At 38.2% G+C, this 26,973-nt stretch overlaps 1 protein-coding gene across 3 annotated transcripts; it reads left to right on the top strand.

Annotated features, from left to right (window-relative positions):
- Positions 1-1,746: 1,746 nt before the first annotated feature.
- On the top strand, positions 1,747-23,205 carry CFLAR (CASP8 and FADD like apoptosis regulator). Of its 3 annotated transcripts, XM_064451894.1 has the most exons (11): positions 3,943-4,458; positions 7,299-7,444; positions 10,421-10,844; positions 11,688-11,793; positions 12,729-12,864; positions 13,023-13,120; positions 14,216-14,267; positions 15,020-15,069; positions 16,308-16,386; positions 19,602-20,115; positions 21,039-23,205. In XM_064451894.1, exons 3-11 carry the CDS (start codon positions 10,549-10,551, stop codon positions 21,175-21,177), a joined length of 1,470 nt encoding a protein of 489 aa, XP_064307964.1. In that variant the 5' UTR covers positions 3,943-4,458; positions 7,299-7,444; positions 10,421-10,548; the 3' UTR covers positions 21,178-23,205. The 3 variants fall into 3 exon arrangements, with proteins under 3 accessions (XP_064307965.1, XP_064307964.1, XP_064307963.1); XM_064451895.1 differs by lacking the exons at positions 3,943-4,458; positions 7,299-7,444 and adding an exon at positions 1,747-2,591; XM_064451893.1 differs by lacking the exon at positions 7,299-7,444 and having other exon boundaries at positions 3,944-4,458.
- Positions 23,206-26,973: the final 3,768 nt, after the last annotated feature.

Genomic DNA, 26,973 nt, shown 5'->3' with positions numbered 1-26,973 from the left:
AAGAGTAGACACACTTATGTCTCTAAATAAAAGGAGCTATTACCTTAAAGCTTGAAAAGTACCTCAAAACTGCCTTAAAATATATGAAGATACCAAAGTTTATGCTTAATCCTATTGAAGAGTTAATTAATTTGGCAGACACTATGCACCAGAATAATCTGCTGTGTAATATCCAGAAATTAAAAGTTATATTGCCACCACATTTACTAAGCGAAGTAGAATGTTTCGCTCAGAAATAACTGTACCTTATCTCAATATGACTTATAATGTACTTGACTGTAATCTGAGAAAAGAGAAATAACAATTGCTTTTTTTTCTTTGTCCTGGTATATTAAGTTGTAAATTTGTATATGTCCTCTGCAGTGCTAGGAATTAGAATCAGCTGAATATCCTACTGTAAATTTTGTTATGCCATTAGTAACATAAGCTAGGGAGGGTATACCATCTAATTTTTCAATCTAAACAGGAGAATATCTGTGTTACTAAACAGAAAAGCAAAATTAGACAAACAAGTGAGAAACTAAATGCCACTAGGCAATTACACAGTGTATCTCCGTGGTGAAGAAACTGGAAAGTTTAAGTAATCACGTCACAAGTTGCAGGCTTACAAAAAACTTGAAGGTCCTACCAAAACATGGCTAAAATATATTTTTTTAAATATATATATTCACACACAACCTGAATGAGATTATAACAGAGCTTTATTTTTAAAGCCAGTAAACATCTGTTATTGTGGGAGCACAGCTCTTCCGTTCAGTGGAGTTTGTCATCTATGACATTGCTCAAGGCACTGTTCATAGGGCAAACATTTGTTTTACTAAACTTTTCTTGCCTAATTCTTTCTCAAGCATCCCCAGCCAGTTGCATCATTCACTGAAAAAGAAATCAAGAATCTACTGTGTAAGGTCCATTTCACAAAATATTTCCTCGTTGTCCCTTAGAGTGTCCCACCCAGAATGCACATTTTCAAAGGCTGGTATTCACTTGTTTTTTTTTTAATCTGGGTCTAAGCGTAAACTTTTTAGGATAACTGAATTTTCGATGGCTGTTCAGAAAAACAATTAACACAGCTAGCATTACATGCAGTATTGATAAATCTTGCACTTAGATGGTATCTTTCAGTGGTTTAATAGCCAGATGGCAACCAGTGCCCTGAACCACTGCCTTAAATTATGATGAACGTATTTTGCCAACATTGTTGAATATTAAAATGTCTCATCATTATTATACATAAAATGCTCAAAATTTTTCTTTCATCTGTGTTACAATACTAATCCTGCCTGGGGATGAAGTATTTCCTGTGTATTAAAATAACACTACCAAACGTGTCTTCACTGTTACCACAGCAACGGCTGTCCTAATATTAAAACAGCCTTTCTACCAGCACAGATATTTTACAGCGCAAAGAACAGGGTCACAAACAGCAGCAGCACCTACAGATGAGGAACATACATGATTGTAATACCACAGTGAGGAAGCTCTTTCTGTACCTTAAGTTCTGCAAAATAGAACCAATGATGCTCCATTTTCTGAAATGCAAGTGGAAATCCCATCTCCATCAGTAGTCAAAGAGCTATTTTTACTCACCTGGAAATATATCTGCGATTTATCTATTGGTTTTGCTAATGCTACCTATGATATTTACATCATTCAGCATAATCTTCCAAATCTGTACGTTACAGAGAATCGACTACATTGTAGTATAAATCTGATGTCTCTGAAATTCCTATTTCAGAGCATAACAGAATAACTGTTCCCATGATGTAAGGCAGTTGCAGTTTAAATAGCAGACTACAGCTGCGTGTTTCTGTTGTTAGCCTGCCTTGAAGTCTCTCCTGAAGACCTTCCTATGAAAAATCTTTGTTGAGCTCTCTAAACTACGGGCTTCTATCCTGCAACTAAATCTTTGCCAGATCAGCATTTATTAGATAGACTTTTACATCAATGCAAGTGTATTTTCTACATACAGCTAAATTAAGATAAAAAGTGTGTCTTGAAGGGGTTTTACAAGGAACATACTCAGGACCCATGCTTGTCGTCCAATTAAATTTACTGATTTCATCATGGGTATCAAAACATTCAGGGATTCATCCATACTGGTTCACATGTATGACAGGGAACTGATTTTACAGACGCTCGATACATTCTCTATCCTCAGTTGTAGGCCATATAATAGAAATCTGAAAGTCAGATAATCCTTTTACCATTGTTCCAATGGGAAGAAAAACCCCTGAAAATAATCTCTTCCCTTTGTGACTTAGCCTTCTTTAATGATAATAAAAGCAACACCAACACTTAACAAATGAAACTAGTGACACCATTTATATAGACAAATGTAATACACTTGCCCTGATCATACCAAATCTGATTTTTAAATAGCATAAAAGGCAAGTTCATAGTATTTTAGGACACACAAATTCTTAAAGATTTTTTTTGTTTTGCATAACTAGGAGAATCTACAAAATGAAGTAGATTAAACCTATTATGAAAGCAAATCAACAGAAGTATGTCCAAGCCAGAGATTTATATCCAAAGCCCTCTAAATTGAAACGTATAGGACCATCTCTTCTCAATCACATCTCATCCTACTGGTACGCTCTATGTTCTACATTTATACTTATTTACAGTTCCAGTTTACATGAGAACTTATCAATTAAGAAAATGTAGTATTTCAACTTAGAAATGGGGACAGAATGAAAAAAAACCTTGCATACAACTCATAAATGCTGTCTATAAAAATGTGAAAACTTTAATAAGCATATAAAAATTAGGTAAATTAAGGAAAAAGTAGAGTAATTAAGAGTACATTGGTTGCTTAAGTAATAGCTGTGTTAAATTGGTAAATCATTCACTCAACCATTTTTGAACAAAAACAAAAGAAAACCAAACAAAAAACCGATCTCCTTTCATAAGCTTACAGCAATACCATCTCCTTAAACCTCTTCTATTAGCCTATAGACATCTTCACATGTTTGTATGGAATCGATCCAAGGAGAAAGTGTGTGTATTGACTTACAGCAGGTAGCTGGTTTCCTTCTGAATCAGCACCGATCCAATGCTACGTCTTAGTAGCAGGCATACTGTGATACCCTTGAATGACTGATATTAAAGTGAGAGCTTGACCATAAAATTTCAGTAAGAATCCAGATACTTTTTCAGAACACCGAGCAGTTGCTTGGCACCTGAACAAATGCTAGTGTGGGTGATTACTTTCTGCCTGTTATCCTTGCAGTTCCGAAGACAGTGTGACTGCACAACAGCGTGCTATGCCACAGTACCGTGTGCTTCCACTGCGATGTTTTTAGCAGCACAAAAATTTACTGTTTTGTAAATGCTTTGAAATCCATTGAGCTGGAAGTTATACATAATGTGTCTAATTCCATCACATATGGAGGTGGCTTTTGCCTAGTTCAGCTGATTAAATAGTCTAGAATTTTATGTTTTAGACCTTTAAGAGAACAGCTCCAGCTACAATACTAGCACCTCAGAGTAAGGTGCTTCATGAAGTTGCTGGTTTATACCCAGGGAATCACAATACCCAGTTTACAGGGACAAGGCATTTCTTAGAATTTACTGAAAATTATACCACAATGGGAAGCATAAGACCTTCACACACTTGTACAACATTATCTTCCCTATAAAGGAACTCAGAGTGGCAGAACAAGCCATAAACCAAGGGCTTGCTTCTGTATTAACTCCCACCACAACACATTCCCACACTTTACCCCACGTCTGTAGCTACCCACTGAAAAACGGTCTGTTACCCCTGAATGGCTACTGGGGCCAATACAACGCTGTTTTGTCTGTCCCGATACCAACAGCAGTACAAAAAGCACAGCCCCACAAATGACTATACACATACTGAACTCGGGACCATCCTGCTACTAACACCCCCGCGCCCCACCTCGTCGGAAGCCATTTTGTGCATAACCGCCACCCAAGGGCGCCGGTGGGAAGATGTGCGCGGGGCGAGGCATCCCTTCCGCCACAACCCCACCGCCATCTTGAAAGACCGGGGCGGGTATGTTTGCGCAGCTCCCAGTTTCATCTCCTGAGGTAGACTATAAAGCAAAACGAAAAGCATAACCTTTGCCTCGCCCCAAAATACTTAACGGCCGGACTCACAATAAAATCTCAATGGTTAGTGAAGGCGGCTCAATAGATGTATAATGATGGTAAGGCGGCTAAAGCCAGTTCCCTCAGCGAGGGTAGATCTCTGCCTTCAACAGCGTTGCTATGTGCAGAGGCGGCTCAGGTCTCTCCAATAGCCATAAGACGTACAAACGACAAGCGCTCTGCGTGCCTCGCTAATGGAAAAGAGAAGCGATACTGGAAACCACGCCCGGTGCCTGGGAGCCAGTTGTGAGGCCGGTACCGCCCGCTCCCCCCTCCTCCTCTGTGCTCCTAGTGCCGGACCTGGCCCCGCCGCTGTAGATGAGACCTCCCTGGCGCGTTTGGGTGCGTTATACCTTTCCCTCTTCCTTTCCCTCACATCTCTCTTCCCACTCTGCGCCTTCAGTATAGGCGCCCCAACACACCGTGCTTCGGGATCGGGTCCTCCTCCCTGTCTAGGCTGGGTCCTCAAGGAGGGGCGGGCGGAGCCGGGTGCGGAGGGCCGGAGCGCTGGGAGCAAGCGGGGCCTGAGCCCGGCCTTGCTTGTGAGGAGAAACGAAAGCGACGCTGCCCATACGCCTCCAACTTTGTACTTTGCAGAGCGGAGTTTCTGCTCGCTTCAATTTCGAAGTGTGATTTAAAATGACGTAGTTAGAAAGTTGCATGAAATCTGCATAAACTCCCTACGGTAAAACCAGTTTTAGTTTGGTGTTTTGATTAGGAGGACTGGAGCGTTAAACTAGTGCATCTCTAAATGGAAATTAGCGTGGCCACTACTAATTTACACCGAGAACAAACTATTTAAGCCTGATACAGTAATGAGAAATAAGAACGTTTGTGCGGGATTTCCCTGTTTTCCCTAAGTATCTCGTATCAAATCCTCTTTTTTTTTTAATAGGAAATGTGAAAGTTGTGGAGCATGCTCCAAACAATTCAACACTTTGAAAAATGCCAGATGATACAGACTCAAAATGCAGTTACCTTTGTGTGTTTTTACCACCTCTACCTCTTCAAACAAAGCAGAGTGGAGGAAGCACAAAATGCAGTTAGTGCCTCCTGTAGCAAAGTAACCTCCTACTCTCCCCCTCTAGCGTAGGGCCTTCCGTATAAGCTCATCTGAATCAAAGACCATTTTCCAAATCAGAACTACGCCCACTTATGTTATATCCTGTTTTTGCTCCTGTAGAGATGGTTGTGAAGCAAAATGCTGTCAGAAATTACAGGCTCTAATTGAAGACCATGTTTACAGTGTGAAATGTTTCCTTGTTTCTATTGAAAGACATTCCTTCTTAACATGAGGCCTGATATATTGACTTCTGATCGTCAATGCAGGATACTTATCTTTGTCTTGATGATCACATTGGTATTTGTATATTGTGGAGCATTTGCATTGCAATCATGGGAATGGATTTCATACATGGTATTAAACAGCAGAGTGAAATTGTGTGACCCCTGACATGCATACCAGCCTCCACTTGTTAACGTCAGCAGGGAGTTGCTAGAACTTTGTGAAGTTTTAGTATGTTGTTATTTCCTGCTCCTTGGGGAAGAAAAAAAGGAAAAAAAAATCTGTCTCTGATTTTGGTCATATTATATATGGACTGGGGGCAGTGTGGAATAGTTAAAAAATAGGAGTATCATTAACTTCATTAGATTAATAGAAGCTAGTGAGCATACATCTGCTTTTCTGTCTCTTTTAGTGTGGAATAGAAATGATTTGTAGTCTGAGGAGTAGATATGCTTGCTAATATTCTCAGGTGTTTACCATAAAAAATTTCTTCTTGTGAGCCTTGTTTACAGTGTACCCAGAGTCCAAGTCAGTGCAGTCTTAGACAAATACGCCTGTGACAGAGGTGGTTTCCTGTGTAGTATGTGAGAAGTTCATCACCTTTAAAATGCCGCACTTTGTTCAGGAAAGTCTGAAAGTTAACTAAACCTAGAATCTTGTATTTAAGTGCACCATGGTACTATTTCCTTGAGGTGTGCTTTCTGCCAGATCTCTTCTGGGGATGAGAGGACAGATGAGTCACCCTAGAAACAGTGATTTTCTTTCCAGAGACACAAGACCATTTCCCAGAAGAGTCCTTCCTCTGTGAAAATTCGGGGTGATAGTGAACTGAAATAGCCAGACTTAAAGAAAACTCTCCCATTCTCCCTCAGCGTGCCAGGGGGTTTTCTGGTTCTTTGAATACAGGAGGAAATGAGATTTTGTTGTTTCTCTGTGTGTAGGCATGCCCCTTGCACTCACTGTTACTGATGTGATCTTGCAGTGTCCTTTTATCTGTCAGTGGTGGTGGTCGTGTTAGGCTTCAGCTCTCTGCAATGATTCTGGATTTCTTACAAATTGGGAATGTAAATGAGAATGTGTAAAACTGTAGGTTTCTTTTTTTAACCATTCTCCTGCTCCATAAGGTTTGCATTGAAATCTTTACTCAATACCTGAAACATTGAACTGAAGAGGAAAATCTTGAGTGTCTTCTTGCAGCAATATTGGCAAATTACACATGCACATGAACACACAAACTATTAGTGCAGCTTTATCTCTGATGACTATGAAATTTTTTCTTTCCTCTTGAGAAGATAAGCTGGCTTTCCCCTCCTCTTTGTAAAGAATTTGCATTCAATAACTCTTCTCGTTGCAGGGCCCAGTTAGTCTAAATGGAAAGCCAGTCCTGCTGGGTTCTACATTGTCATTGCTTTTCTCTTTTTCTTTAATTGTCACAGCTATAATAACTATAGCTGTGATGTTTGCAAAAGTGGTCATATCACATGGAAGGGTGAAGCATAATGCCCTTCACCTCTCATGGATCTGGCAAAGTGCATCTGGCTCAGATGTATCCAGATGGAATGTATCGGACTTGCTCCAGCAGTGTGACATTCCTGCTATCAGAATATGGTGACATGGTTTTTGGACGCAAAGTAACAAACTGTTTTAGTTTATATTAAATGCTTGATGTTGCTCTTAATCCCTGCTCAGAATCCTGGAGCAATGAATGTTATTGATAAATCACTATATGCACACAGTTGTTTTTCCTTCTATTTCAAGCAGCATTCCTGGTTCACTGTACCAGTGGAATCATGCAGAAGAATGCATGATCCTAGGTCATTTTCCCTTGTTTTTCTCCCCACTAAAATTAGGAAGTAGTCCCCCACAGTAATTTGTGACATTGATATTTGTCCAATAGAAAACAAGCTGATGTAATCAACTTTGTCTGTGGGCCATCATTGGAAAATACTGGATGGAAACAAATGTGTGCTGGATCTGGATCAGTGATTTGGCAATGGTCAAATGTCAGTCTTCCAATGTTCTTGTGGACAGACTTGCATACAGGTAGGAGAGTTTTGGCACTGGAAGTATCTGTCAGCATTTGTTTTTTTATAATGAGCATGCAATTTCTCTTATATAAAGGAAGTTCACTAAAATAATTAATTCATATTTTTTAAAGGTAGATTATTTTTAAGATAACATATAAATAGTAATTTTGCATGCCTTAAATTTTGACTATGTGGGAAGTTCCTCCCCACCACACACACATGCACCTCTTTTTTTTAACGTTTTAACAGGTAAGATAAAAATCGGCTATTTTTTTAAACAATAAAAAGTTTATTTGAGATTTCTGAAAATGGCCAAAGTTGTTAAATCCCCATCTCCCTTTAGAGTGAGTCATATCTATGACTTCCTCAAGCTCTTTTGAAAGTCCCAGCTATATGAACCTGGGATGTACTTTCATATGAAAGAGTGTTTTGTGCCTCCCTCTTCTTGACTGCATTATGTAATGAAAACAGTCTTTGTCTTTCTGTGGAATTCTTACAAATGTTTGATGCTAGATTGAAAATAAGAAGTTAGGAATAGATATGCTTTTCCTCTCATAGAAAACTGTGCAAAACTCATTCCAGTGCATGAGGGATTCCTCTGCTTACGAAAGGTGTGAAAATTTTCCCACCCTGCCCTTCCATCCCAGCTGTTCAAATGATAGCATTGCAGGTCCATGTGTGAAATAGAACAGGTTTCAAAAGTACAAATATTTTGTCTACCCAGTTTGGTTTTGTTGGAAACAAAACTTTTCAGCTTGCTATATTTAAAATACTGTGGTCCTGGGTATTTGAAAGGGGCAGCTTCTGCTGATGTTTCATTTCTGTTTGTGAGGTTTTTAGCTGTTTGCACTGTTTACATTAGGGTTAAATGTTGTTGCTCTTCGTAGAGCAAACAGTGCATTTAATTCTCCCAAGTTCCTAAATGGTGTGATGTGATGAGGGAAAACACTGTGTTTGTGCCTGGCCCTTTTGGGTTCTGAAGAACAAAACTGTATCATAGCGGATAGGTGTTGTAGTTTTTTGGTTGTGTGCTGTAGCAGGAATATGATAATTGTGCATTTTCTCTTGGTATTTAGCACAGTCTGTGTAGAACACACATAGGAGGCTGTGATGGGCTAAACAGGGTATCTGCAGCCTTTTTAACTGTCAGCTGCAGCTGGATGCTCTGTGCTTCTGAAAATGAGCCAAAGTGGCTTCAGTGCCATTTGAGGACTCTTGCATATACATTAGATATCATTTACACTATGGTATGGAAGTGCAGTAATACTTAAGCTGAGTAATAGTTGGGTCTTCCAACGTGGTGGGTTTATGATATTTTACAGCTTGCCTGTGCTGCCCTTTACCTCCTCCCTCTGTTTTGCTTCTGAAGGTGGGACGTTGTAGTCACAGCAGCTACTTGTGTTATATACCCCTAGTGGTTCAGACATGCGGTCAGCAAGATTAACAGTGGGGTTTGTTTTGGTTGTTTTTTTTTAAAATACTGATGACTTGCTGTTGTGACTGTCAGCAACAGTGTAGGAGGAGAAAGCCACTTCAGTCTTTGACTCCATGGAAAATATGGCTCACTGGGATAGATGTAGATAAGGGAGACTTTGCCCTAGGAACTTGAATTTTATATGCTCTTTTAGTGGGCAGTGGAACCCAATCCATGGGTTTGATCGAATCCAACTCCTACTCCTTTTCTGAGGAAAGTCAGATGGATGTACAGAGCTATTTCTCATTTAAACAGCAATGCAGTTAAAAAAAAAAAAAAAAAGCTTGTAGATGAGTTCATCTCATCTTCTTAATGCATGGGCACTTTATGTGACATTGTTGATTGTGACTTCCAGAATGTGTAACAAAAAGCGGGAAATAGTTATCCAGGTGCTAAAATATTTGAGTGTATTAGGTGTATTAGGCGTTGAAGTCGAATTGGCTTTTGCTTTTCAGAATGGTTTAAACAAAACTATGCAGTATAGTGACTGAACTCCTTGTAAGGGCTAAGATTTGTCTTCAGATTGCTAATTTCACCTTTCTCCATGTAGGTAATGGGGATCAGAGAAGGTTAGATAGAATTTCCAGAGTTGGTGGCAGTGGAAATTGAGCATAGCACCCTACTCATTTTGTTAATCACAAGGGTGGGGGTTTTTTCTAGGTTTGAATTTTTATTTCAGGTTTCAGTATGGTGAAACATGAATGTCACATGAAGAAATAGGCTGTCTGTGGCTTATCTGTACCTTCAGAGTTAACCAGTTTGCGTAGTTAAGGTTAGAATCTTTTCTTTGTGTGGTTCTTCTATCTTTCTGAGCGTGGAGGGAGTGTGTGGGGAATCCTTAAAGCCCCAGTAACTTGTTCAGGTTGGAATTGCTTTAAATTATAGTAATAAGCAAGAAAATTCACACATTCCTAAATTTATAGATAATGAATGTTTTAAACTATTATATATTAAATTGTGACTATTTCTGTTATTTTGACTTCATTTAAGGCAAAGTGCATGCCTGATAGCAGTGGTTTTTTATGTGGGGGGTGTTTTCATTATTTGTGTCTACAATGTGTGGTTACACTACCTCTTAGCTCCCAAAACTCTTCATGAAAAATGCCATGAGACTTTTAGGGGAGAAAAGGTGGTGGTGAGCAGGGGGCTGGATGGTTGCTGGGAAGAGATCAGAGCTTTAGCCTTAAATTGCTGTGGAACTTAACCCTTATTTCCCAAAATACTTGAAATACCACTCATTAGCAAGCTGATGACTTCTGTTTCACTTCCTATGGAATTTACAGACTTGTATTAAGGTATTTTTACTTTTAAAAGAACTTCCATTTTTTTCTGATTAATATGACCTACCAAGTACTTTTTTGTTCTGTAATGAACAACTGGGAGAACCCCTTGAGAACAGGAGGTCTGTGTAGACTAAGTTGGTGTTTTAGTTGTAAGGGAAGTACATCAGATAGGAGAGTTAACTGTGAACTTGTGCAGCAGATCACTGATTTAGTACCTTCTAATTCTCTCCCACAGAACTGCATATGTAAAAATGCATCTAGTTAAGACAGAACACCAGAGAAGTGCTGTGGTAGACATGGGCTTCATGTTATGGTGGCTTCCTGTTTAAAAAACAGTAATTTTAAAGGGACAGCGACAAAGTGATGACCAGGTGCCAAGTACCAGCTGTCCTTATTCACCAGATTGAACAAGAATTGGATAAAGAAGAAGAAGAAATGATGATTTTCCTATGCCGAGATCTTGCTCCTGACTTGGCCACTGCCAACCTTAGAGAGCTCTTGGTGGCTTTGAATGAGAGGGAGAAATTGTCTTTTCTTGGCTTGTCTGAGCTGTTGTACAGAGTTAAGAGGTTTGACTTGCTGAGGAGGATCTTGAAGACTGAGAAAGGAACAGTGGAAGCTAACCTTGCAAAGGATCTCAGAATTGTCCCTGATTACAGGTAATACATCTATTTCAGATTTCAAGGCTATTCTGTTTTGTTCAAAATGTGTGTGGGTTGGTTTTGAGTTTTTTTTTGTTTGTTTTTTTGTTTCTTTTTAAAATCTGTCTTAAAGGTAAAAGAAAAGAAGAAAAGGTCATCATATCTAGAGTTATAGTGAAAAGAATATGTCAACTTTAATCCCTAAAATAAGCTTTAGTTGCTTCTTAGGTGTCAAGGAATTAGAAGCATCTATCTTTAAGGAGTTTGTATATGTTGATCAATAAAACCAGTGATCTTTGTACAGTTCTAGATTAGCAAATAGAAATGATGCTTTAGAGGAACAGCATTAGTTAGAGATACTTTATTTTCTATTTGGCTTTGGGAACATAGCTTTCTGGTATAGCTTTTCTCAGGGGACCTGCCTCTACTACTTTTTACTCTGTAGTCTTCAGACACTTAAATTAAGAATCTGCCATTATTTTCTTTGAGAGACTTCAGAAAGAAATACATGTGCTCATACATGTGTTAATTTCTCACTGAAATAAATACCCTCTAATTACTAGGTTAAAAAGTTAAAGATGTGTTCTGTTGTCTCATTCTCTCACTTCATCTCCATTGAGGTGTTAAGGAGACTTCTGTTTTCCTAGCAGTGGCTATTACACGGTCAGCCTGAGTAATGCTGGTGCTGATGAGCAAGAGTAGGTTTTCTGTAATTGGATCTTGGAGCAGGGTAGACTTTTTTCCTGTTGTTTAATTGGGAATGGTACATGAAGACTGGAACATGGGAGAAGTTGGGTTGTTGGGCAAAGGTGGGATCTTGCTGAAAGCTAATCCTTCAGAAATGTCTCAACTTTATTTCAGGGTACTAATGGTGGAGATTAATGAGAATCTGGAAAAAGAAGAATTGAGTTCTCTTGTTTTTCTACTCAGAGATTACATACCTCGTATGAAAATGGCAAAAGATAAGGTAATGTCTTTCTGCTGGTCTTCTCTGGAGCAATGAGAGATTAAAGTAAAAAGGGAAGTAGCTAGGCAGCAAATGGAGGGGAGACAGTACTGCTGAGGCAGGAGTAGACTGAAGTCAGGAAGTGGAGAACAAGTAGTGGCTTCTATTTTATTTTTGGTCTTTAATTCAAGGAAAGAAGCATGAGAAACAGTAAGAGGGACCAGTGAAGACTTGCTGTAGTGAATGGTATTAGCATGAACTTCTCACAGGCAGAAGGCATAAAAAGAAAAAAAATCTTTCTTCAGTGTTACTGATCTGAAAGTTCATATATGAAGGATCTCAAACCAATAATAATATGAAATGTATCTTGAATTACAAGGTCATTTTTTATGTCTGTGCTCTACTTCACTTACAAAAGAACAGATTTTAACTATGTCTTTCTCTGTAAATTTGTATTCAGTGTATTTGTTTTAAATGCTCTGCGAAAGCAGAGATTCAGTAGAAAGAGTTCAGAAAACTTGACCACTGTGCATAGAAGACTGAAGATTTCTGTCTTCTTCCTTTGAGCTTTTTTTCTTTTTCTCTCTTCAACCAAAGAAGGAGAGGGGCCCTGCAAATTCCCCAAAGCTCTTCTTACCTCTTGCTTTGTGGCATGTGAGGTGACGTTCCGAGTGGCTGGTTTTGTAGCAACAAGTAAATGCAAAGCTGTTTCCTCAAAACTTTGATTTGTTTTTAAGAATATCGCTTCATAGTTTTCATTACTCCTATGAATAATCATAGAATCTAGAATTCTTATATCTTCCAGACAATTTTCTTAGTGTGTCAGAAGGTAAGGTCCCTAGTTCTTGAATACACAACCTTTATGAGGTCCCCACGTTGTTTTCTAGGTTGTTTTGTTACTTGCTGATAGAGAATAAATTACTGATATGACAGTTGGTTTTCTGTTGCTATTCTAGAGTTTTCTAGCTATTGTGATTGACCTGGAGAAACTAAACTTGGTGTCTCCTAATCAACTGGATTTGATAGAAAATTGTTTTCGAAATATTCACAGGATAGACCTGGTTAGGAAGATTCAGAAGTACAAACACGAAGGTAAGATTTTTGCACTGGTTACTTGTGATAGCAAGGATCAGATGCACTCTTACTGAAGATAAAATTATGAGTTCCAAGCCAGAGTATTTGCATGCTTCACAGATTTAGGCTTTTAAAACAGTTGATAATATGATGGTGTGATTCTGTTCAATTTTCAGCTTTAATATCCTCCGTTCATTCTCGGCCACTATATGTAAATGCACTTCAGGCATCTCTCCCTAATCTCACTCTGATTGATCCCCCTTATAATTCAGGGGTAAGTATACAATAAATCAGACAGATCCTTTATTTCTAAGTATTGCCAGACATTGAAAGGGGATTCATCTTTGCAGAGCCTAAGGAATGAGAGATTGCTAGTAAGTAAAATATTACTTGGCTTATTTCTCTTCTTCATGTTGTTTGCTGGGTTTAGGGTCTGATGTAAATCTTCTGACTGAGAAAGATCCACTTTAAATAGCTTCTGTGAATTATTTCCTATTAGTTGGGCAAATAGAATCTGTATCTTGAAAGTTTTTTCTGCTACTCTGGAGAGTGAAAAGTTTTGCTTTGACTGTTCTTTGCAGAACGTATTATTCTCCTTGTACTTCTGGACTTTGCAGTGAAAGTAGCTTTTCAACTTTGGAAGCTGAAGGTTATAGCTTTTTAAGGAGAGCTTTTAAGATATTGCATGTGTGTATGTTTTTTTTTAGTCTCATTTTAACAAAGATATCTCAGTATGTCAAGTTGTCAAATCCTGTTGCATGCAGTATTCTTTATATTTGGGTTAGGTCTGATATTGTAATAGTATGACCTTAACTAAAGTCTTTAGCCTTGCTAAATTAATTTTATGAGATTATTTCTGTCATGTATTCAGTAAATATGTATATATATAGCTTCCATACAAGACACCAGTGATGCAGTTTGTCTTTAGTAACAAAGCCACAGCAGCTTTGTTTTCCAGACTACTGGTGGGAAAGAGTTTGCATTGACTTTTCACACTGTCATAATATTGTTATAATTTGCTTTCTAATTCAATGAAATTTCCTCCCTGCTGCTCTATAGGAAACAAAATTAAAATCTTCAGAGCTTTTTCGCTTGCTTTACTATTTTAGGCATTAAGCTTTACTTTGCTGTTCATGGCAAACTGCTAATATTTTCAGAGGAGGAAGGGTTTTGTTTTGTTTGTTTGTTTGTGGTTTTGGTACAGGGTTTTTTACTTGTTATTTTGTAATTCTAATTAGCTGATAGATGTGAATCTTAAATATGTAATCCTTTTATTGAGGAAGAAAAATACTATTGTGTTATATTTTGGAACACATGATTATTAATTCTTGAAGGAGAGAGGGAAAATATACCTTTTTCTTTGTTTTAGATCCAGAATGTGAACAAAGAAAAACCACAAAATGGTCAAAGTCTTATTCTGGGTAAGAGCATTTTATCTGAGTTTCGATAATCTAGAAGAGCCAAATGATAACCTTCATTGTACCGGAAGGACTGTTATTTGATAGTTGTGTTTATGGCTAATCCATCTGATATCACCAGGAGCAGAGAGTATTTGGTACCTCTGAAAACTGAGCCTTGCCATATTGTTTCTCTTTGTATTTCCTTTGCTTGTGCTGCCAGATCTTAAAACTTTATTGAATTGTTTTGAACTTCCACTACCACAACTTTGTAACAGAATAAGTAGCTTATTAATAAAATAATGGAAAAGGTTGACTAGCAAGCTCTGGAGGCCCATGTAGTGCAGCTGTGTCCATTAAGTCTTCAGTAGGAAGATTTATGTCTCTGCTCAGTGGTGGACTCTGCACCAGGCCAGCCAGGAAGTTGTCAGTGAGTAGCAGGTTCTTACCATCTGTGTTGCGTTCTTTCTGGAAACCCAAAATATCTCTCAAATATGGTGATTTTTTAAAAGAGTAGTTGGCAGAATTCTCTCAGTATAAGAGAGATTGTTTGTTTGTTTATTCTAGTCACAAGCAATGTAGAATGCAATCCAAATAACATTTTAGAGGTGGAAATTTTTGGGTTTTTTTCTAACTCCAGTAGCATACATAGAAACTGAGAGGTCCAAATGAGTGAGAAGTTGGCTGAACTAGGTATGTTCCTCTTTAACTGATTTGGTGTCAAAATGTTACTGATACCTACATACTGGGATTACTTCTGTATGTTTTAACTGCAGCAGAAACAGTCCACATGTCCATTCAGGAATCAGGACCAGTGTCACCTAAGGTATGTGCTTGTGCATATGTATGCATCTAAATATAATAAAAACCTCTGCCGATATTTACCTTAGCTTACTTTGTGTTTCATTTGGATATTTCCTTTAACTGCATGTAAACAGAAGGATGTGTACATCCACATCTTCCTCAGCCATATACAGGTTCTATGAATTCCTTTTCCAGAATATATTCTTAATATAAAATGGAAGCAGCAATGTGCAAAATGCATGTACACATGATGTGCACACAGAACTTGTGTATTGATTAGTGGAGGCTAAGTCAAAACCTGTTGGAAGTCAGACCTCTTGCCATCTGCATTAGAAATGGCAGGGCTTCTTTGCATGCAGTAAATTTTGTTCTTTTTTCTCTCCCTGCCCCTTGCTCTCCAGCTAGAAGACAGACATGCTTTAGGTATTAATGATAAGAATGGACTACTGCTGTTTTTGCTAGCTCTCCTAGTGAAGAGCTTCTCCTAAGAAGCTTCCTAGTAGCCCAGGAACCAAGGAGTTACCTATAGCAAGTCGACTGTAATCTTTTTAAAAGGGAGAGGAATTGTGATAGAGTCATTACAAATTATTTAGAAACAAGGAGATTGTTCCACTAAATAAGGAAATAAATGTTATTCTGATGAGCAGTGCCTGCTTCCATACCTGAAGAACACAAAAGTCCTCTACATTTATTGTGTTGGCATTATGAAGCTTATAGCTCCTAACATCTCAATAGCAGTTACACTTTAGGACATTAATTTGGAAGTACAATAGAAGGATTACTGCTGTCGTAGAAAAAGCCCCTCCATCCCATACAGGTTTGGGGAGGTGGGGTGTTGAGGTTTTTTGGTGGGGAAGGTTGTATTGTTGTTGTTGCAGGGAGGGGAGGTATATTTGAAGACCAGTCCAGGAGTTAAGGTTCAGTCTCAAATTTTAACGCTTGCTTCTTTCATTTCTGGTACAGTTTTAGTTTTTGTTTAAGGATCATTATGGTAGTAAGATGGCATAATGGAAGGATGCAAAAATGAAGCGTGTACTAGAAAAAGGGGGAAAAAATCATTAGTCCATGTCTCATGATTTTTTTGTTCTTGCTTTACAGATAAGATATTACATCCCAGTAGATAGACTTCTGCTATCTACTCTATGGAAAAACAACAGAATGTAGCTGAATAGATCTGAGGGGGTTAAATTTGAGAAAAGGATCAAGTCTGTAAGTTGAGGGAGTGACATTAACTTAGTATTTGTCCTTCACATTCCTCAGGTGTTTGATGATCAGTACAGAATGCAAAGTCAACCTTTAGGAATATGCCTGATAATAGACTGTATTGGCAATGACACAGGTAAGTCTCTGGAATTTGAAGTTCTTGTTAATCTTGGATAATAAGAAAAATTTAGTATAAAGGATATGATCTGCATTTACCAGCCACACTAGGGTAATGTTGTCCTAGTCAGCTAGTCTATTAATTTTACTAAGTTTTCTAAAGCAGAGAGTTGGAAGGCCCAACCTTAGGTTAAAGCCAACTGTCCTAACTATTGCAAACAATGTTTGTTTGGTTTTTGGCATAGAATCTCTGAATAAAAAAACTTACAAGGGGATGGACTTGAATTTTGGGAGGGAGAAAAAGGGTAGTTAATCTACAGTCATACAGCAGGTTATTGGCAGAGATGGTAAAGATAGTGTTTTCCACCAGTTAACAAAACCAAAACCAAAGCTGTTGCAGATTTGAAGCGTAATCATATCGGACACCACAGATTTGGAATAGCTAAAGGCAAGTGGTCCTTTATTAATAATGCACCTAGGCTTCTGTTACATCTTGCACGATTTAACTGAAACTGTCACCATAGCTTTGTAAGGAAATGAATTTTTCTTCCTTCCCTTTTGGTTTAGTTAAAAACAAAAACAAAACAAAAACCAATTTGCATGTAAAATTCAAGGTAGTCAGTGCCATGGTTAAAATGTGGGTTTTTCCTGATTGCCTTTGTAGAATCCAAAAATTGGATTCTTGCATAAGCAATATAGTGTGCAGACCCCTTTGTCATAGTAATTGCTACTAAATACAAAGATGTGCACAAAATTTAAAAAAAAATCAATGCATGTGCTCTTCATGAGCTCATACGGTTATTTCAGTACTTGTACAAGAACAGAAAGTGTAAATGTGATAGATGAAGTCTGCTGACTGGAAAGGACAAAAATGGGCTACATGTTTAGCAACTGGCATGTCAGATACACATGCAAATCATGGCTCTGCTGCTGTTGTGCCAAAACCATCCAAAGCAAGTCTTGGTGTGCCTCAGTCTCCATGCATGTCTGCATTGGATGCAGAAGCAATTAAATCATGTGTATGTCTCAGATGTTTAACGTCACCAGTGCATCATCAGCGTTTTAATGTGATAGGAAACAAGACTTTCACTGAAATACATTACTGTGCTAGTGGGATTCAGGAGAGGCAGGACATATGGCGTTGCTTAAAGGAGTTCATTAGAAAGGCTTTCACTGCTCTATAGAGTTGTTGTGCCCCACTACTTCTGAAGACTGAAACTAACAAAGAAAGATGATGGCAGGGAGCATGTTAGGAATTGTATCTGTGGCATACATTAGAGTCTGTAGCTATCCCAAGATTTAATCTGCGGAAGCCGAACCAAAAATAGATACTGTAGGATCAAGGATTACAACACTTGAAAATGCCCAGTGTAAACAGTATGAATTCATCAGATGCTGATAAAATTCAAACTGAAATGCACCTTGCTGTCCTGTAAATAGCTGCTTTTGACTTTTCCTTTTGGAAGCTATTTTTACCCTTATGCTGTAAACAATCAAAGGGAGAAAAGTGTAATTTTTTTTATGTAGACTGGAAATGCTCAGAAGTCAGTGGAGGTGTGCTGGGAGATGATTACTGTTGAAGAAATGGATGTTTTCTGATCTCAGGTTGCAGAATTAATGCTGCGTTTTGTCTTGCCTTAAAGTAAAATTGCTGTATCCAAAGCTTACCACGTATAATTTATGATTAATTGTTAAACTAAGGTATCAGCTCTAAGTTTCTTGGGTTTAATTATTTTTAATTGTGAACTTAAGAATGTGTGTATAGTCTAAGGTGATGCCAAGTTTCGTATCTTTGTGTATATGTGTACATGCTAGTGAGATAATTATAGGAAAAGCATTCATGTTGCTGTAACTTGTTTTGCGTATGTACTACTGCCCTCTAATGGGTGAAGTGCTTCATCAGGTGTACGACCACTGAGTCTGTTAACTGAATTTTGAGAGCATGTTTTATTGCTTAAAATAGAGGGGCTCTTCCTTTCTATTTCCCAATTTTCAAATGTCTGGAAAGTTTTTTAATTATTTTACAAAATTTAATCAAGCCAACAGAACTGGAATGAAACTGTAGTTCCTGTTTATCACCTCACTATAGTATAGAGTTTGTATCTACTCTGTATTTTGCTGAGGAAAGTTACAAGTTCTGTTCTGTGTTTTCACTATGGGCTTTTTGAGGAGAACAGACAACAAGTCCCACTTTGCTGCCAGTTACCCCTGAAATAGCATCTGCTAATTAGGGATTGTTAAACTTTTGAAGTCAAGGAACTGTCTAGCTTCCTGTGTCTGTAAGGCATTTTACATCAACATGGCACTTGATATTTCCTGTCATCAGAAACTGTGCATGGGCAATGTATATGCGGTTTATACTAAAGATACAATGCTTACAGGTATGAGTTGTAGTAGCTTGTGGTTCTCTGAACACTTAAAAAATACCTGTGGTTTTAACCACCGTGTATCTGGTTTCAGTCCCGTATTAATAAACATCCAAAGTAGTTATTTAGAGCATAGCACATTTTCCTGCAGCACAGGTTAACACAAATACAATACAGTTAAATCTTGATTTTTTACTATCTGCAGTTTTAATTTCTAACACTTTTGACAGGTTCATTCTTCGGCATTTTTTAACCCTGAAAGTGCCATTCTGTCACAGTTGAGAATCCAGTGTTCGTTCTCCACCTGGAGCTCATCACTTAAAGTCCTTTTTGTATAATAGGAAGCATAAATGACTGCAGTACATTCCTTTTTAACTGATAAAAGGGAGTCTCTGTGTTTCCTGTGCAGTTCTGTATATCTGTAATAACCATTCAGAGTAATTTTGACAAGTTAAAAGGTGAATGAGACTTCCCATGCTACCCAGATCACTCCTTAACTTTTCAAGAATGTTCTGTGTAAAGCATTTTCTAATATTTTTCTCTTGCCTGATATTTTAAGTCCTAGAAACTTGGGATACTGGCTCTAAATGAAAGCATGTAAATGTCTGGGGAATTTGGAACTGATCACATGCTGAATAATAGTGTCTTTGCTGTCATAAAGTACATAACTCATATTAAAGACAACATGCATGTAGCACTATAAGTATGTAATGTACTGTGATCAACATCAAATACTCCTGATTCTTTAATTTTTGTGATGAAATAAATGTCTTATTTCCGAAGGCAAAATACTGTAAACACTGTAATTCAAGATAGAGGAGATTGGGCCTTGATGTGCTGTGTTTTTATAACATCTTGCTTTTTTCAGATGTGTTGGAAGAGACCTTCAGAGGCTTAGGCTATGACGTTCATTGTCACAGATATTTAAATATGAACACAATGAATCAAACTTTGCTTGAAGTTGCAAGGCTGCAGAAGCACAGAAATTGTGACAGCTTCATTTGCATAGTGGTCAGCCGTGGAAGTCCTCAGAGCATCTTCTGTACAGACCATACCTTTTCTGGATTCCCTTTGGAACAAATAAGGAAATACTTTACAGCAGACTCATGTCCTGAACTCCTAGGAAAACCGAAGCTTTTTTTTATTCAGAGCTACATTGTGCCAGAAAATGAGCAAGCATGTACTAGTCTGTTGGAAGTAGATGGGAATGATGAGAATATCATTACTAATGCAAAAATCCCTTGGAAAGTCACTATCCCCCAAGTAGCAGACATCTTTTGGAGTCAGTGCAAGGTGGATGTGTCTACACTAGAAAAATCTCCCAGTTCATCCTCATATTATCTGCGTTGTCTGGCTGAGCTACTCCGCAATCCTCATAAAAGGTAAATAAAAAAAAAGGTTAAAAAACCAATGCTTTTCCTATGTCAGCATGCTTTCCTGTAGAAAGAGAAACCTTAAGTTTCATCCCATCTGGTCCTGAAGTGTCTTCCTGCTGTGTCATAGGTTAAAAGACAAGTATACCTGATCCTGGAACAATGGCACAGGAAAGTAGTCTAAAGTAGGAGTGAAATTTCTGATTCTGGAGAGTAAAATTAAAATATGTAATGGCACTGGGTCTTGCAGAGTGAGAGGGGAGAACCTGTCCTGAGTAATGTATGTCAGTGCTTTAGAGAGGATTGGAAATCATCTCCCTCCAAGATAACAAGTCACACACCAGGCTTCTGTCAAATTGAGGATTGCCTTTTATCCTTGAGAAGGGCTCTGCTTGCAAATATAAAAAGTCAGTGCCTAAGTTTGGGGAAAAGGCAGTTGAGAGGGAAAGATTTGGTCTTTAAATCTAATTAACCCTCTGCCAATTTGGAATCTTGAATTTAAACTATCAGAAAACTTTAGTCTTTCAAAGAGATTATTAAAAGGAATCTGAGTAAAAATCAGATATGTCTGGATATATAACTTACCAACAAAGGTTTTCTTTGTACAATTGATATACCAGGAAGCTAGCAACTGTTTTTCAAGGTAGTTGCAGTTTTAACATTTAGTACCTTTTTATAAACCCTACAACCTTGTAATGAAATCACAGATCGTCATGTCAGCATAACCCATACCACAACAGTGATTTAGGTTATAACAGCTTGTCTTCAAAATGTGTAGTCAGCCATGGGTTTTAGAGGTGCAACCTCTGCAATAAAGACTGAAATTTGAAACCCTGTCTTTGGTGAGTCTAAAGTTGTCTGCTGTCTTGTGGATTCTTAAATGGTGTCTTACTTCATTCTCTAATGGAAAGCATTTACTTTTGTTGCTACAGGAAACTCTCTATATTAGATATCCATACAGAACTGAACAGAAAAGTCTATGAATGGAATAAGACCACTGACCCAAGCCAACAATACTCACTTCTGCTCCAGCACACACTGAGGAAGAAACTCTTTCTTTCCCCCACTTAACTCCTGTTGGAAAGGACATGGCTGAAGTGACTAATGAAAAACACTTAGTATGATCTACAGAGTTTCACACATACTGTGTTGCTTTATGTATTGTTATTGCATGTATATCTAAGGTGCCTATTACTTCCAAACCCAGGAATTTAGAACGAATTTGGTGTGTTGAGGCACTAGATTTTATATTTTAATATAGAAGGCTCTGAAAGCTTGGATGAGAATGGCAGCTGTCGTATAGCACTGCAACAGATCTTACAACCAAGTACAACAGGTAAACAGGGTGGAAAGCTCTAAACTGTACAGCTGTTGGGTTTTCCAAGGTTTTGTGTTTTTATTGTTTAATTGGTTGTTTTTAGCACACCTATTAGCCACTGATCTAGATTCTTCTGTTGATGTGTAAAACAAATACGAGCCAGTGCAAAACACTGAAATTCACTGGGTACTTTACGCAGCACCTAATAATGGAAAATGTGTCAGGAAAGAATGCCTACCCAGCAATGGCAGTTCTTCATTAGCAAGTTCTGGCTTGCGTGCCTCCACAGTCTAGCAAAACAGAGGGAGGAGAGAGATGGTATTTTAAATAATTTGGATTCCATCTGCCTGCTGCATTAGAGGCTGTGATTCACCCAGAGCCCTGTGTTGTCAGTACTGTCCACAGCACACAAGGGTTATATGTTAAGAAATGAGACAGTCTGCCGTGTTTTGGGCTGTTTTCCGCTGATGCAAAATGAGTCTACAAGTAGACTTTACAGCAATCTACCACCCAGTTAAAAAAATGTGGGATTTTGGCAGATGTTTTGCAGAACCTGAAGCATGATTCACGCTTGTTGCACCAGGCATAGTTGTAAAAGTACACTTTACCATATTGAATCTAAATGTCATGTAGCAGCCACTGGCTTTTAAGAATGGATTAAATTAAAAACCCCACCCTCACTACTTTTGTTTATGAAAAATTATATGTCTTTATTAATTGATTTTTTGTTTTGTCAAGTTGCCCTTGCTCTTCTGAAAAAGACATGAGTAAAAATTGGCATAAATACAGAAATTTTTCTCCAGTGGAGCAGATGCCTAACAGGAAGAGTTCAGTTAACCTGCTTGTTATGTACCAGTATAACCTGGACAAGTTGTATTGAAATTTATTGACACTGAATTTATGGCAATCTCTTCCCTCCTAAAGTAGGCCACTTGCAAACTTCTTATACTCCTAATACAGTCTCCTGTCCAGGAAAAAAATGCAAGGCCTTGACATGCCTTGCTTGGTTTCTGGTGTAGTTACCACCATACATCCTTCTGGCATGTGTTTCATGCAAGCAGAAAGGAAACGGGGTTTTGCTAAAACAGGGTATGCTAGTTCCTTGAGCAAATATACTGCAAAAAGGTATTTTATTAGCGTAGCTGCATTTGATCTGAGCAAAAAGCAGGTGTGCTTACATATGTAACTTCACCAACAATGCTTTTCATTGTAGACCAAGTCTAACAGGCAGCTAGCCTATTGATACTATACATTGGATAGTATCAGTATACATTAGTATATTGATAATAATTAGGAGGGCTTCGCCAGTAAACTTACTCTGGTAGCAGTGACTTTTTTTTATTCCTTGATATTATGTTCTACTTCTTAGGTATTGGATTGACATCATTTTTACTACCTTTTTTTTTTTTTTAAATCAGGCTTCTTACATTTCAGTCAGAAAAAAACAAATGAGTTTTCAAGTAGCTTCTATAATTGAAAGTAAAAATAACTTTTATTTGGCAAAGAGCCAATATCAAAGTCTAAAAAGTGCTCAGGAGTCCTTCCTTGTTATGTGATGTACACCCAGTCTCTTCCTGGCTTAAGAGGTTCCTAAACTGCTGCTTGATGAGGATTGTTAACAGTATACCAAGAGGACGAACCCACTGAACAAATTTTACCATATCCATATAAAATGTTAAGATCGACATATATATTTATTTATATTAATGTATCATTTTGTATACTATATAAAGTACATTTTGTATTGTTGTGATTAAATTGTCACTCACCTTTTTTAAAAATTTTGTATCATGTTTTATTTGCATGCTAACTCTGGAAGTTACATACATGTTTGTGATGAGAAGAAAATTTTGCACAATGTAGGAAAATAGTTCACCTATATTGCAAGCTTATGCATTCCATACTTTTCTCTTTCCAATTCATAAGCTATAGTGTCCTCTTTAATAAAAGTGTATGGAGACTTTTTAATAGCTTTGAATTGGGAAATGCAACCCAAAATTTCATGTTAAACTATGGATATATGTGTTATTTGTGTTACTCTAATTTTATGTAGGCACAGGATAAGAGGAAAAATAGAAAATAGTATTTTGTAAAGTGCAGACATTCTCTAAAAGCTTGTTCTCTATGAGCATTAAAGTAAAAATACTAAACCCAGTTTCCTGATGTTATAGATGTGGAATTAAATGCATCATCATGGGGCAGGGAGAGGGGGCAGGTCTTCCTTTCAGTTTACTGTTTTCTGAGAAAAGGCCTATTGAACTGGTCCTTTTCTTCAACTAGTGTCATATTGCTTCTGGCTTTAAAAATACTTTGTGTCTTAAAATTACATTCTTAGGAATTCCACTCACTCAAGTAGAGAACTGACCGCACTGCATCAACAGAAGGGTCTACGTTATATATGATAGGTAATAAAAATAGCATTCATTTCTAACACTGAATATTTAATAACTATCTTACAGTAAAATAAAGCACAGGTGTAATTTTTAAAATCTACCTTGCTCATGTTTCATGGAGTAAGGGAAAGATTACAAAATGACAGATTTGGAATCTTAGAAGTTACTTCCTGTGGTGGCTGGTAAATGAAGCAAATGGTGTGAAACAAATATGTTTTCTGCGGCTGTAGAAATAAGGTGTGATTCCTAGTTTTATAAATGTATGTGATGTTAATAAATGTGATTTCTTTCACAAATTAACTTTACTTTTCCCATTTCCCTTACTAGCTTTTGAATGTGATGAGCACTTCTGCCTTTTAGACAACCAAAAGTAGGGAGAATGCAACCAAGAGAAGGCAGAGAGTTGAGGGAAAGAAATACAGATGTTTCAAGAAGGGGAATGGTAGGGAGAACCAAGAGAATAACAAGTAGGGAAAAGAAGATTTGGAGGAGAAATACTGCATCAGTATTGAAAGGAGAAAGAAGAAAACAAGAGAAAAGGGAGAAGGGAAGTAAGAACAACAGTGGCTATCCTTACAGGAGCTAATGATGTGGTGAGGTTTTGTTGGCTGGTTGTTTTGGAGTTTTTTGAGTGATGCTAAATACAACCATTTACTTAAAATATTGGCAATAGGATATATTCTGTTTCTGATAGGTTTCGTTTGGGGGTCATGAAGTGTACATGTTCTTTACCTTAGTGCACGACACAGGAGGTAAAGTCCATGTCCCCTTCCTTAAGAAATGAAAAAGAAGCATGCTTTTGAAAACTGTAGGGGCTCCTGTAAATAGCCCTCACACTGAAAAAGGAAGGAAGTCTCTTTGTGTCTGGCTCCTTGCGTTGGAAGTGATCACAGCCCTCCAATGACCAAAGAGTTTCAGGGACACGTCACGTATTGTGCCGCATTCATGGATGTCAGATACTGATTTTTTACACTGATGTCTTGACCCTCAGTAGATTGTTAAACCATAGCAGTACTAATTCTTTAATCATTCATCTAAGCAGTATTTATTGCTTTGACACCTACTTCAAGAGTGGTGTGTGGTTAGGTTGATTCCCTGCACTCACTGCATAGTGAAAAGTAGCACTGAAGTCAGCATTTATTAACAGGCAGGAATTTGGTGATGCCAGAGGTTGTCTGTCACTTCTCCCATAGCTTTATGTGTCCCTCTGTACACGTGATAGGGACTGTCCATTCTTGCTGTACTATGCATCTGAAGTTTGAGACTGGAAAGTGTCTGAATGCAGGGCCTGGGTTGCATCAAGTTGTACATTTATTGCAGATAGAGTGGTTGAATGACACCAAACGTCCATTCAGCAGCCAAAGAAAAGGGGGAAAAGAATTAATTCTGGATCCATCATGAGGTTAGGGTGTTAGCACAGTAACATAAAAAGTGACATGCTGCTGAAATTCCATGGTCAGGGACTGCCAAAATATCTAGTTTTCAGAACCTGCTGTAAAACAAGATAAAACAAGCCACTCCTCCTCTGCTCCTGCATCGTCAGTGCTTGGAACGAGGCTGTCACTGCTCTGTGGCACTGAATTTCAGTTCTGCTTTCTGATAACTAAAATAGACACTTGTTGTATGTGCTGTATATATGGAAGAGGGAAAAGAGAATTGGCAGAATATAAATAATGCCTTTCAGTGGCTCAGAAGATATACCCATGAGGCAGGAGACTCTGTGGCGTTTTGCACCAGACTTAAGTTGCATGATTTTTCTCAGCCATCTACATTGACGTGACTGAACTGTAAAGCCAGTTTGCTTTGTACTGTTACATACTTCTGTCCTGCAATGGTTGCAAACTCATTATCCAGAAAAGAAGTTACGTTCAAGAAGAAGTTATGGTGCTTAGATGGAGCATATGGTATGACTGATCTCTCTTTTCAACTCTGCATAAGACGTAACAGTGACTCCTGTTACAGCTTTTTATGACAGTTTCTGAGAATTCTGATATCCAGAGTTTTACATTTCTGACATACAGGATGATATTGCTGAGAAGAAGCTGCCATTATCTGACTATGTTCCATTGAAACTATATCTCCTGTACCGAATTATTTGACAACTTTTCTGTGGCTTATTACACATAGTCATGGTTTAGTCCCAGACAGAAACTAAGTACCACCCAGCCACTCGCTCACTCCCCCGCAGTGGAATGGGGGAGAGAATCAGAAGAGTAAAAGTGGGAAAGCTCATGGGTTGAGATAAAGACAGTTTAATAGGTAAAGCAAAAGCTGTGTGAGCAAGCAAAGCAAAACTAAGAGAGTTTAGTCACTGCTTCACATCAGCAGGCAGGTGTTCAGCCACCTCCAGGAAAGCAGGGCTCCATCATACAAAACGGTTACTTGGGAAGACAAACACCATCGCTCTGAATGTCTCCCCTCCCCCTTCCTTCTTCTTCACCCCGCTTTATATGCTGAGCATGACATAATATGGTATGGAGTATCCCTTGGGTCAGTTGGGGTCAGCTGTCCCGGCTGTGTCCCCTCCCAGATTCTTGTGCACCTGGCAGAGCATGGGGAGCTGAAGTCCTTAACTAGTGAAAGCACTACTTAGCAACAACTAAAACATCTCTGCAAAATCAAGGCTCTTTCCAGCACAAATCCAAAACATAGCTCCATACTGGCTACTATGAAGAAAATTAACTCTATCCTAGCCAAAACCAGCAAACACATTAATACAATTCCATATTAGAATAAGACAGTGTAAGTCTTTTAGGAATTCTGCTTTTGTGGACTATGCCTTTCTGTACGTGCCATATTTTCAAATTTGTGTTATGCTGAGAGTGTATTTTCAGTGGTAGAAACATCGTAAGAAATGTGATTTGAATCAGTGCCATTACTAAAATAGCATCACGATTTAGCGAAAGTGGTGCTGTTAGTACTACTACTGAATAACTATTACTACTAAATTACAAATGCTGGATTTCAGGCTGATTTTCTGAAGAAAATGTCTACGTGCAGTCAGACTGATTGTCCCTGTCTCCCTCTAGACTACAGAAAAACTCTTTAAATTCTTGGTCAACTCGTCTTGTAGACCTCTACGGCTTGTTAAATTTGGCTGTGAAGTTCTACAGCGCTATAAAATGAGCTGACGGAATAAAGGACAGCGACCCTTTT

This window comes from Phalacrocorax carbo, chromosome 5 (genome assembly GCF_963921805.1).
Source record: "Phalacrocorax carbo chromosome 5, bPhaCar2.1, whole genome shotgun sequence".
Taxonomy (NCBI): domain Eukaryota; kingdom Metazoa; phylum Chordata; class Aves; order Suliformes; family Phalacrocoracidae; genus Phalacrocorax; species Phalacrocorax carbo.
Note: the sequence above shows the minus strand (reverse complement) of the source record. Positions and strands in the feature narration are given on the sequence as shown.

What these genes read in the sequence shown, in the direction of transcription:
- CFLAR (XM_064451895.1), top strand. Translation starts at nt 10,549, where the DNA reads ATGACCAGGTGCCAAGTACCAGCTGTCCTTATTCACCAGATTGAACAA. An exon ending in ATCCCCCTTATAATTCAGGG is followed by an intron (nt 13,121 to 14,215) that starts GTAAGTATACAA and finishes TCTTTGTTTTAG; the next exon opens with ATCCAGAATGTGAACAAAGA. An exon ending in CTGTATTGGCAATGACACAG is followed by an intron (nt 16,387 to 19,601) that starts GTAAGTCTCTGG and finishes TGCTTTTTTCAG; the next exon opens with ATGTGTTGGAAGAGACCTTC.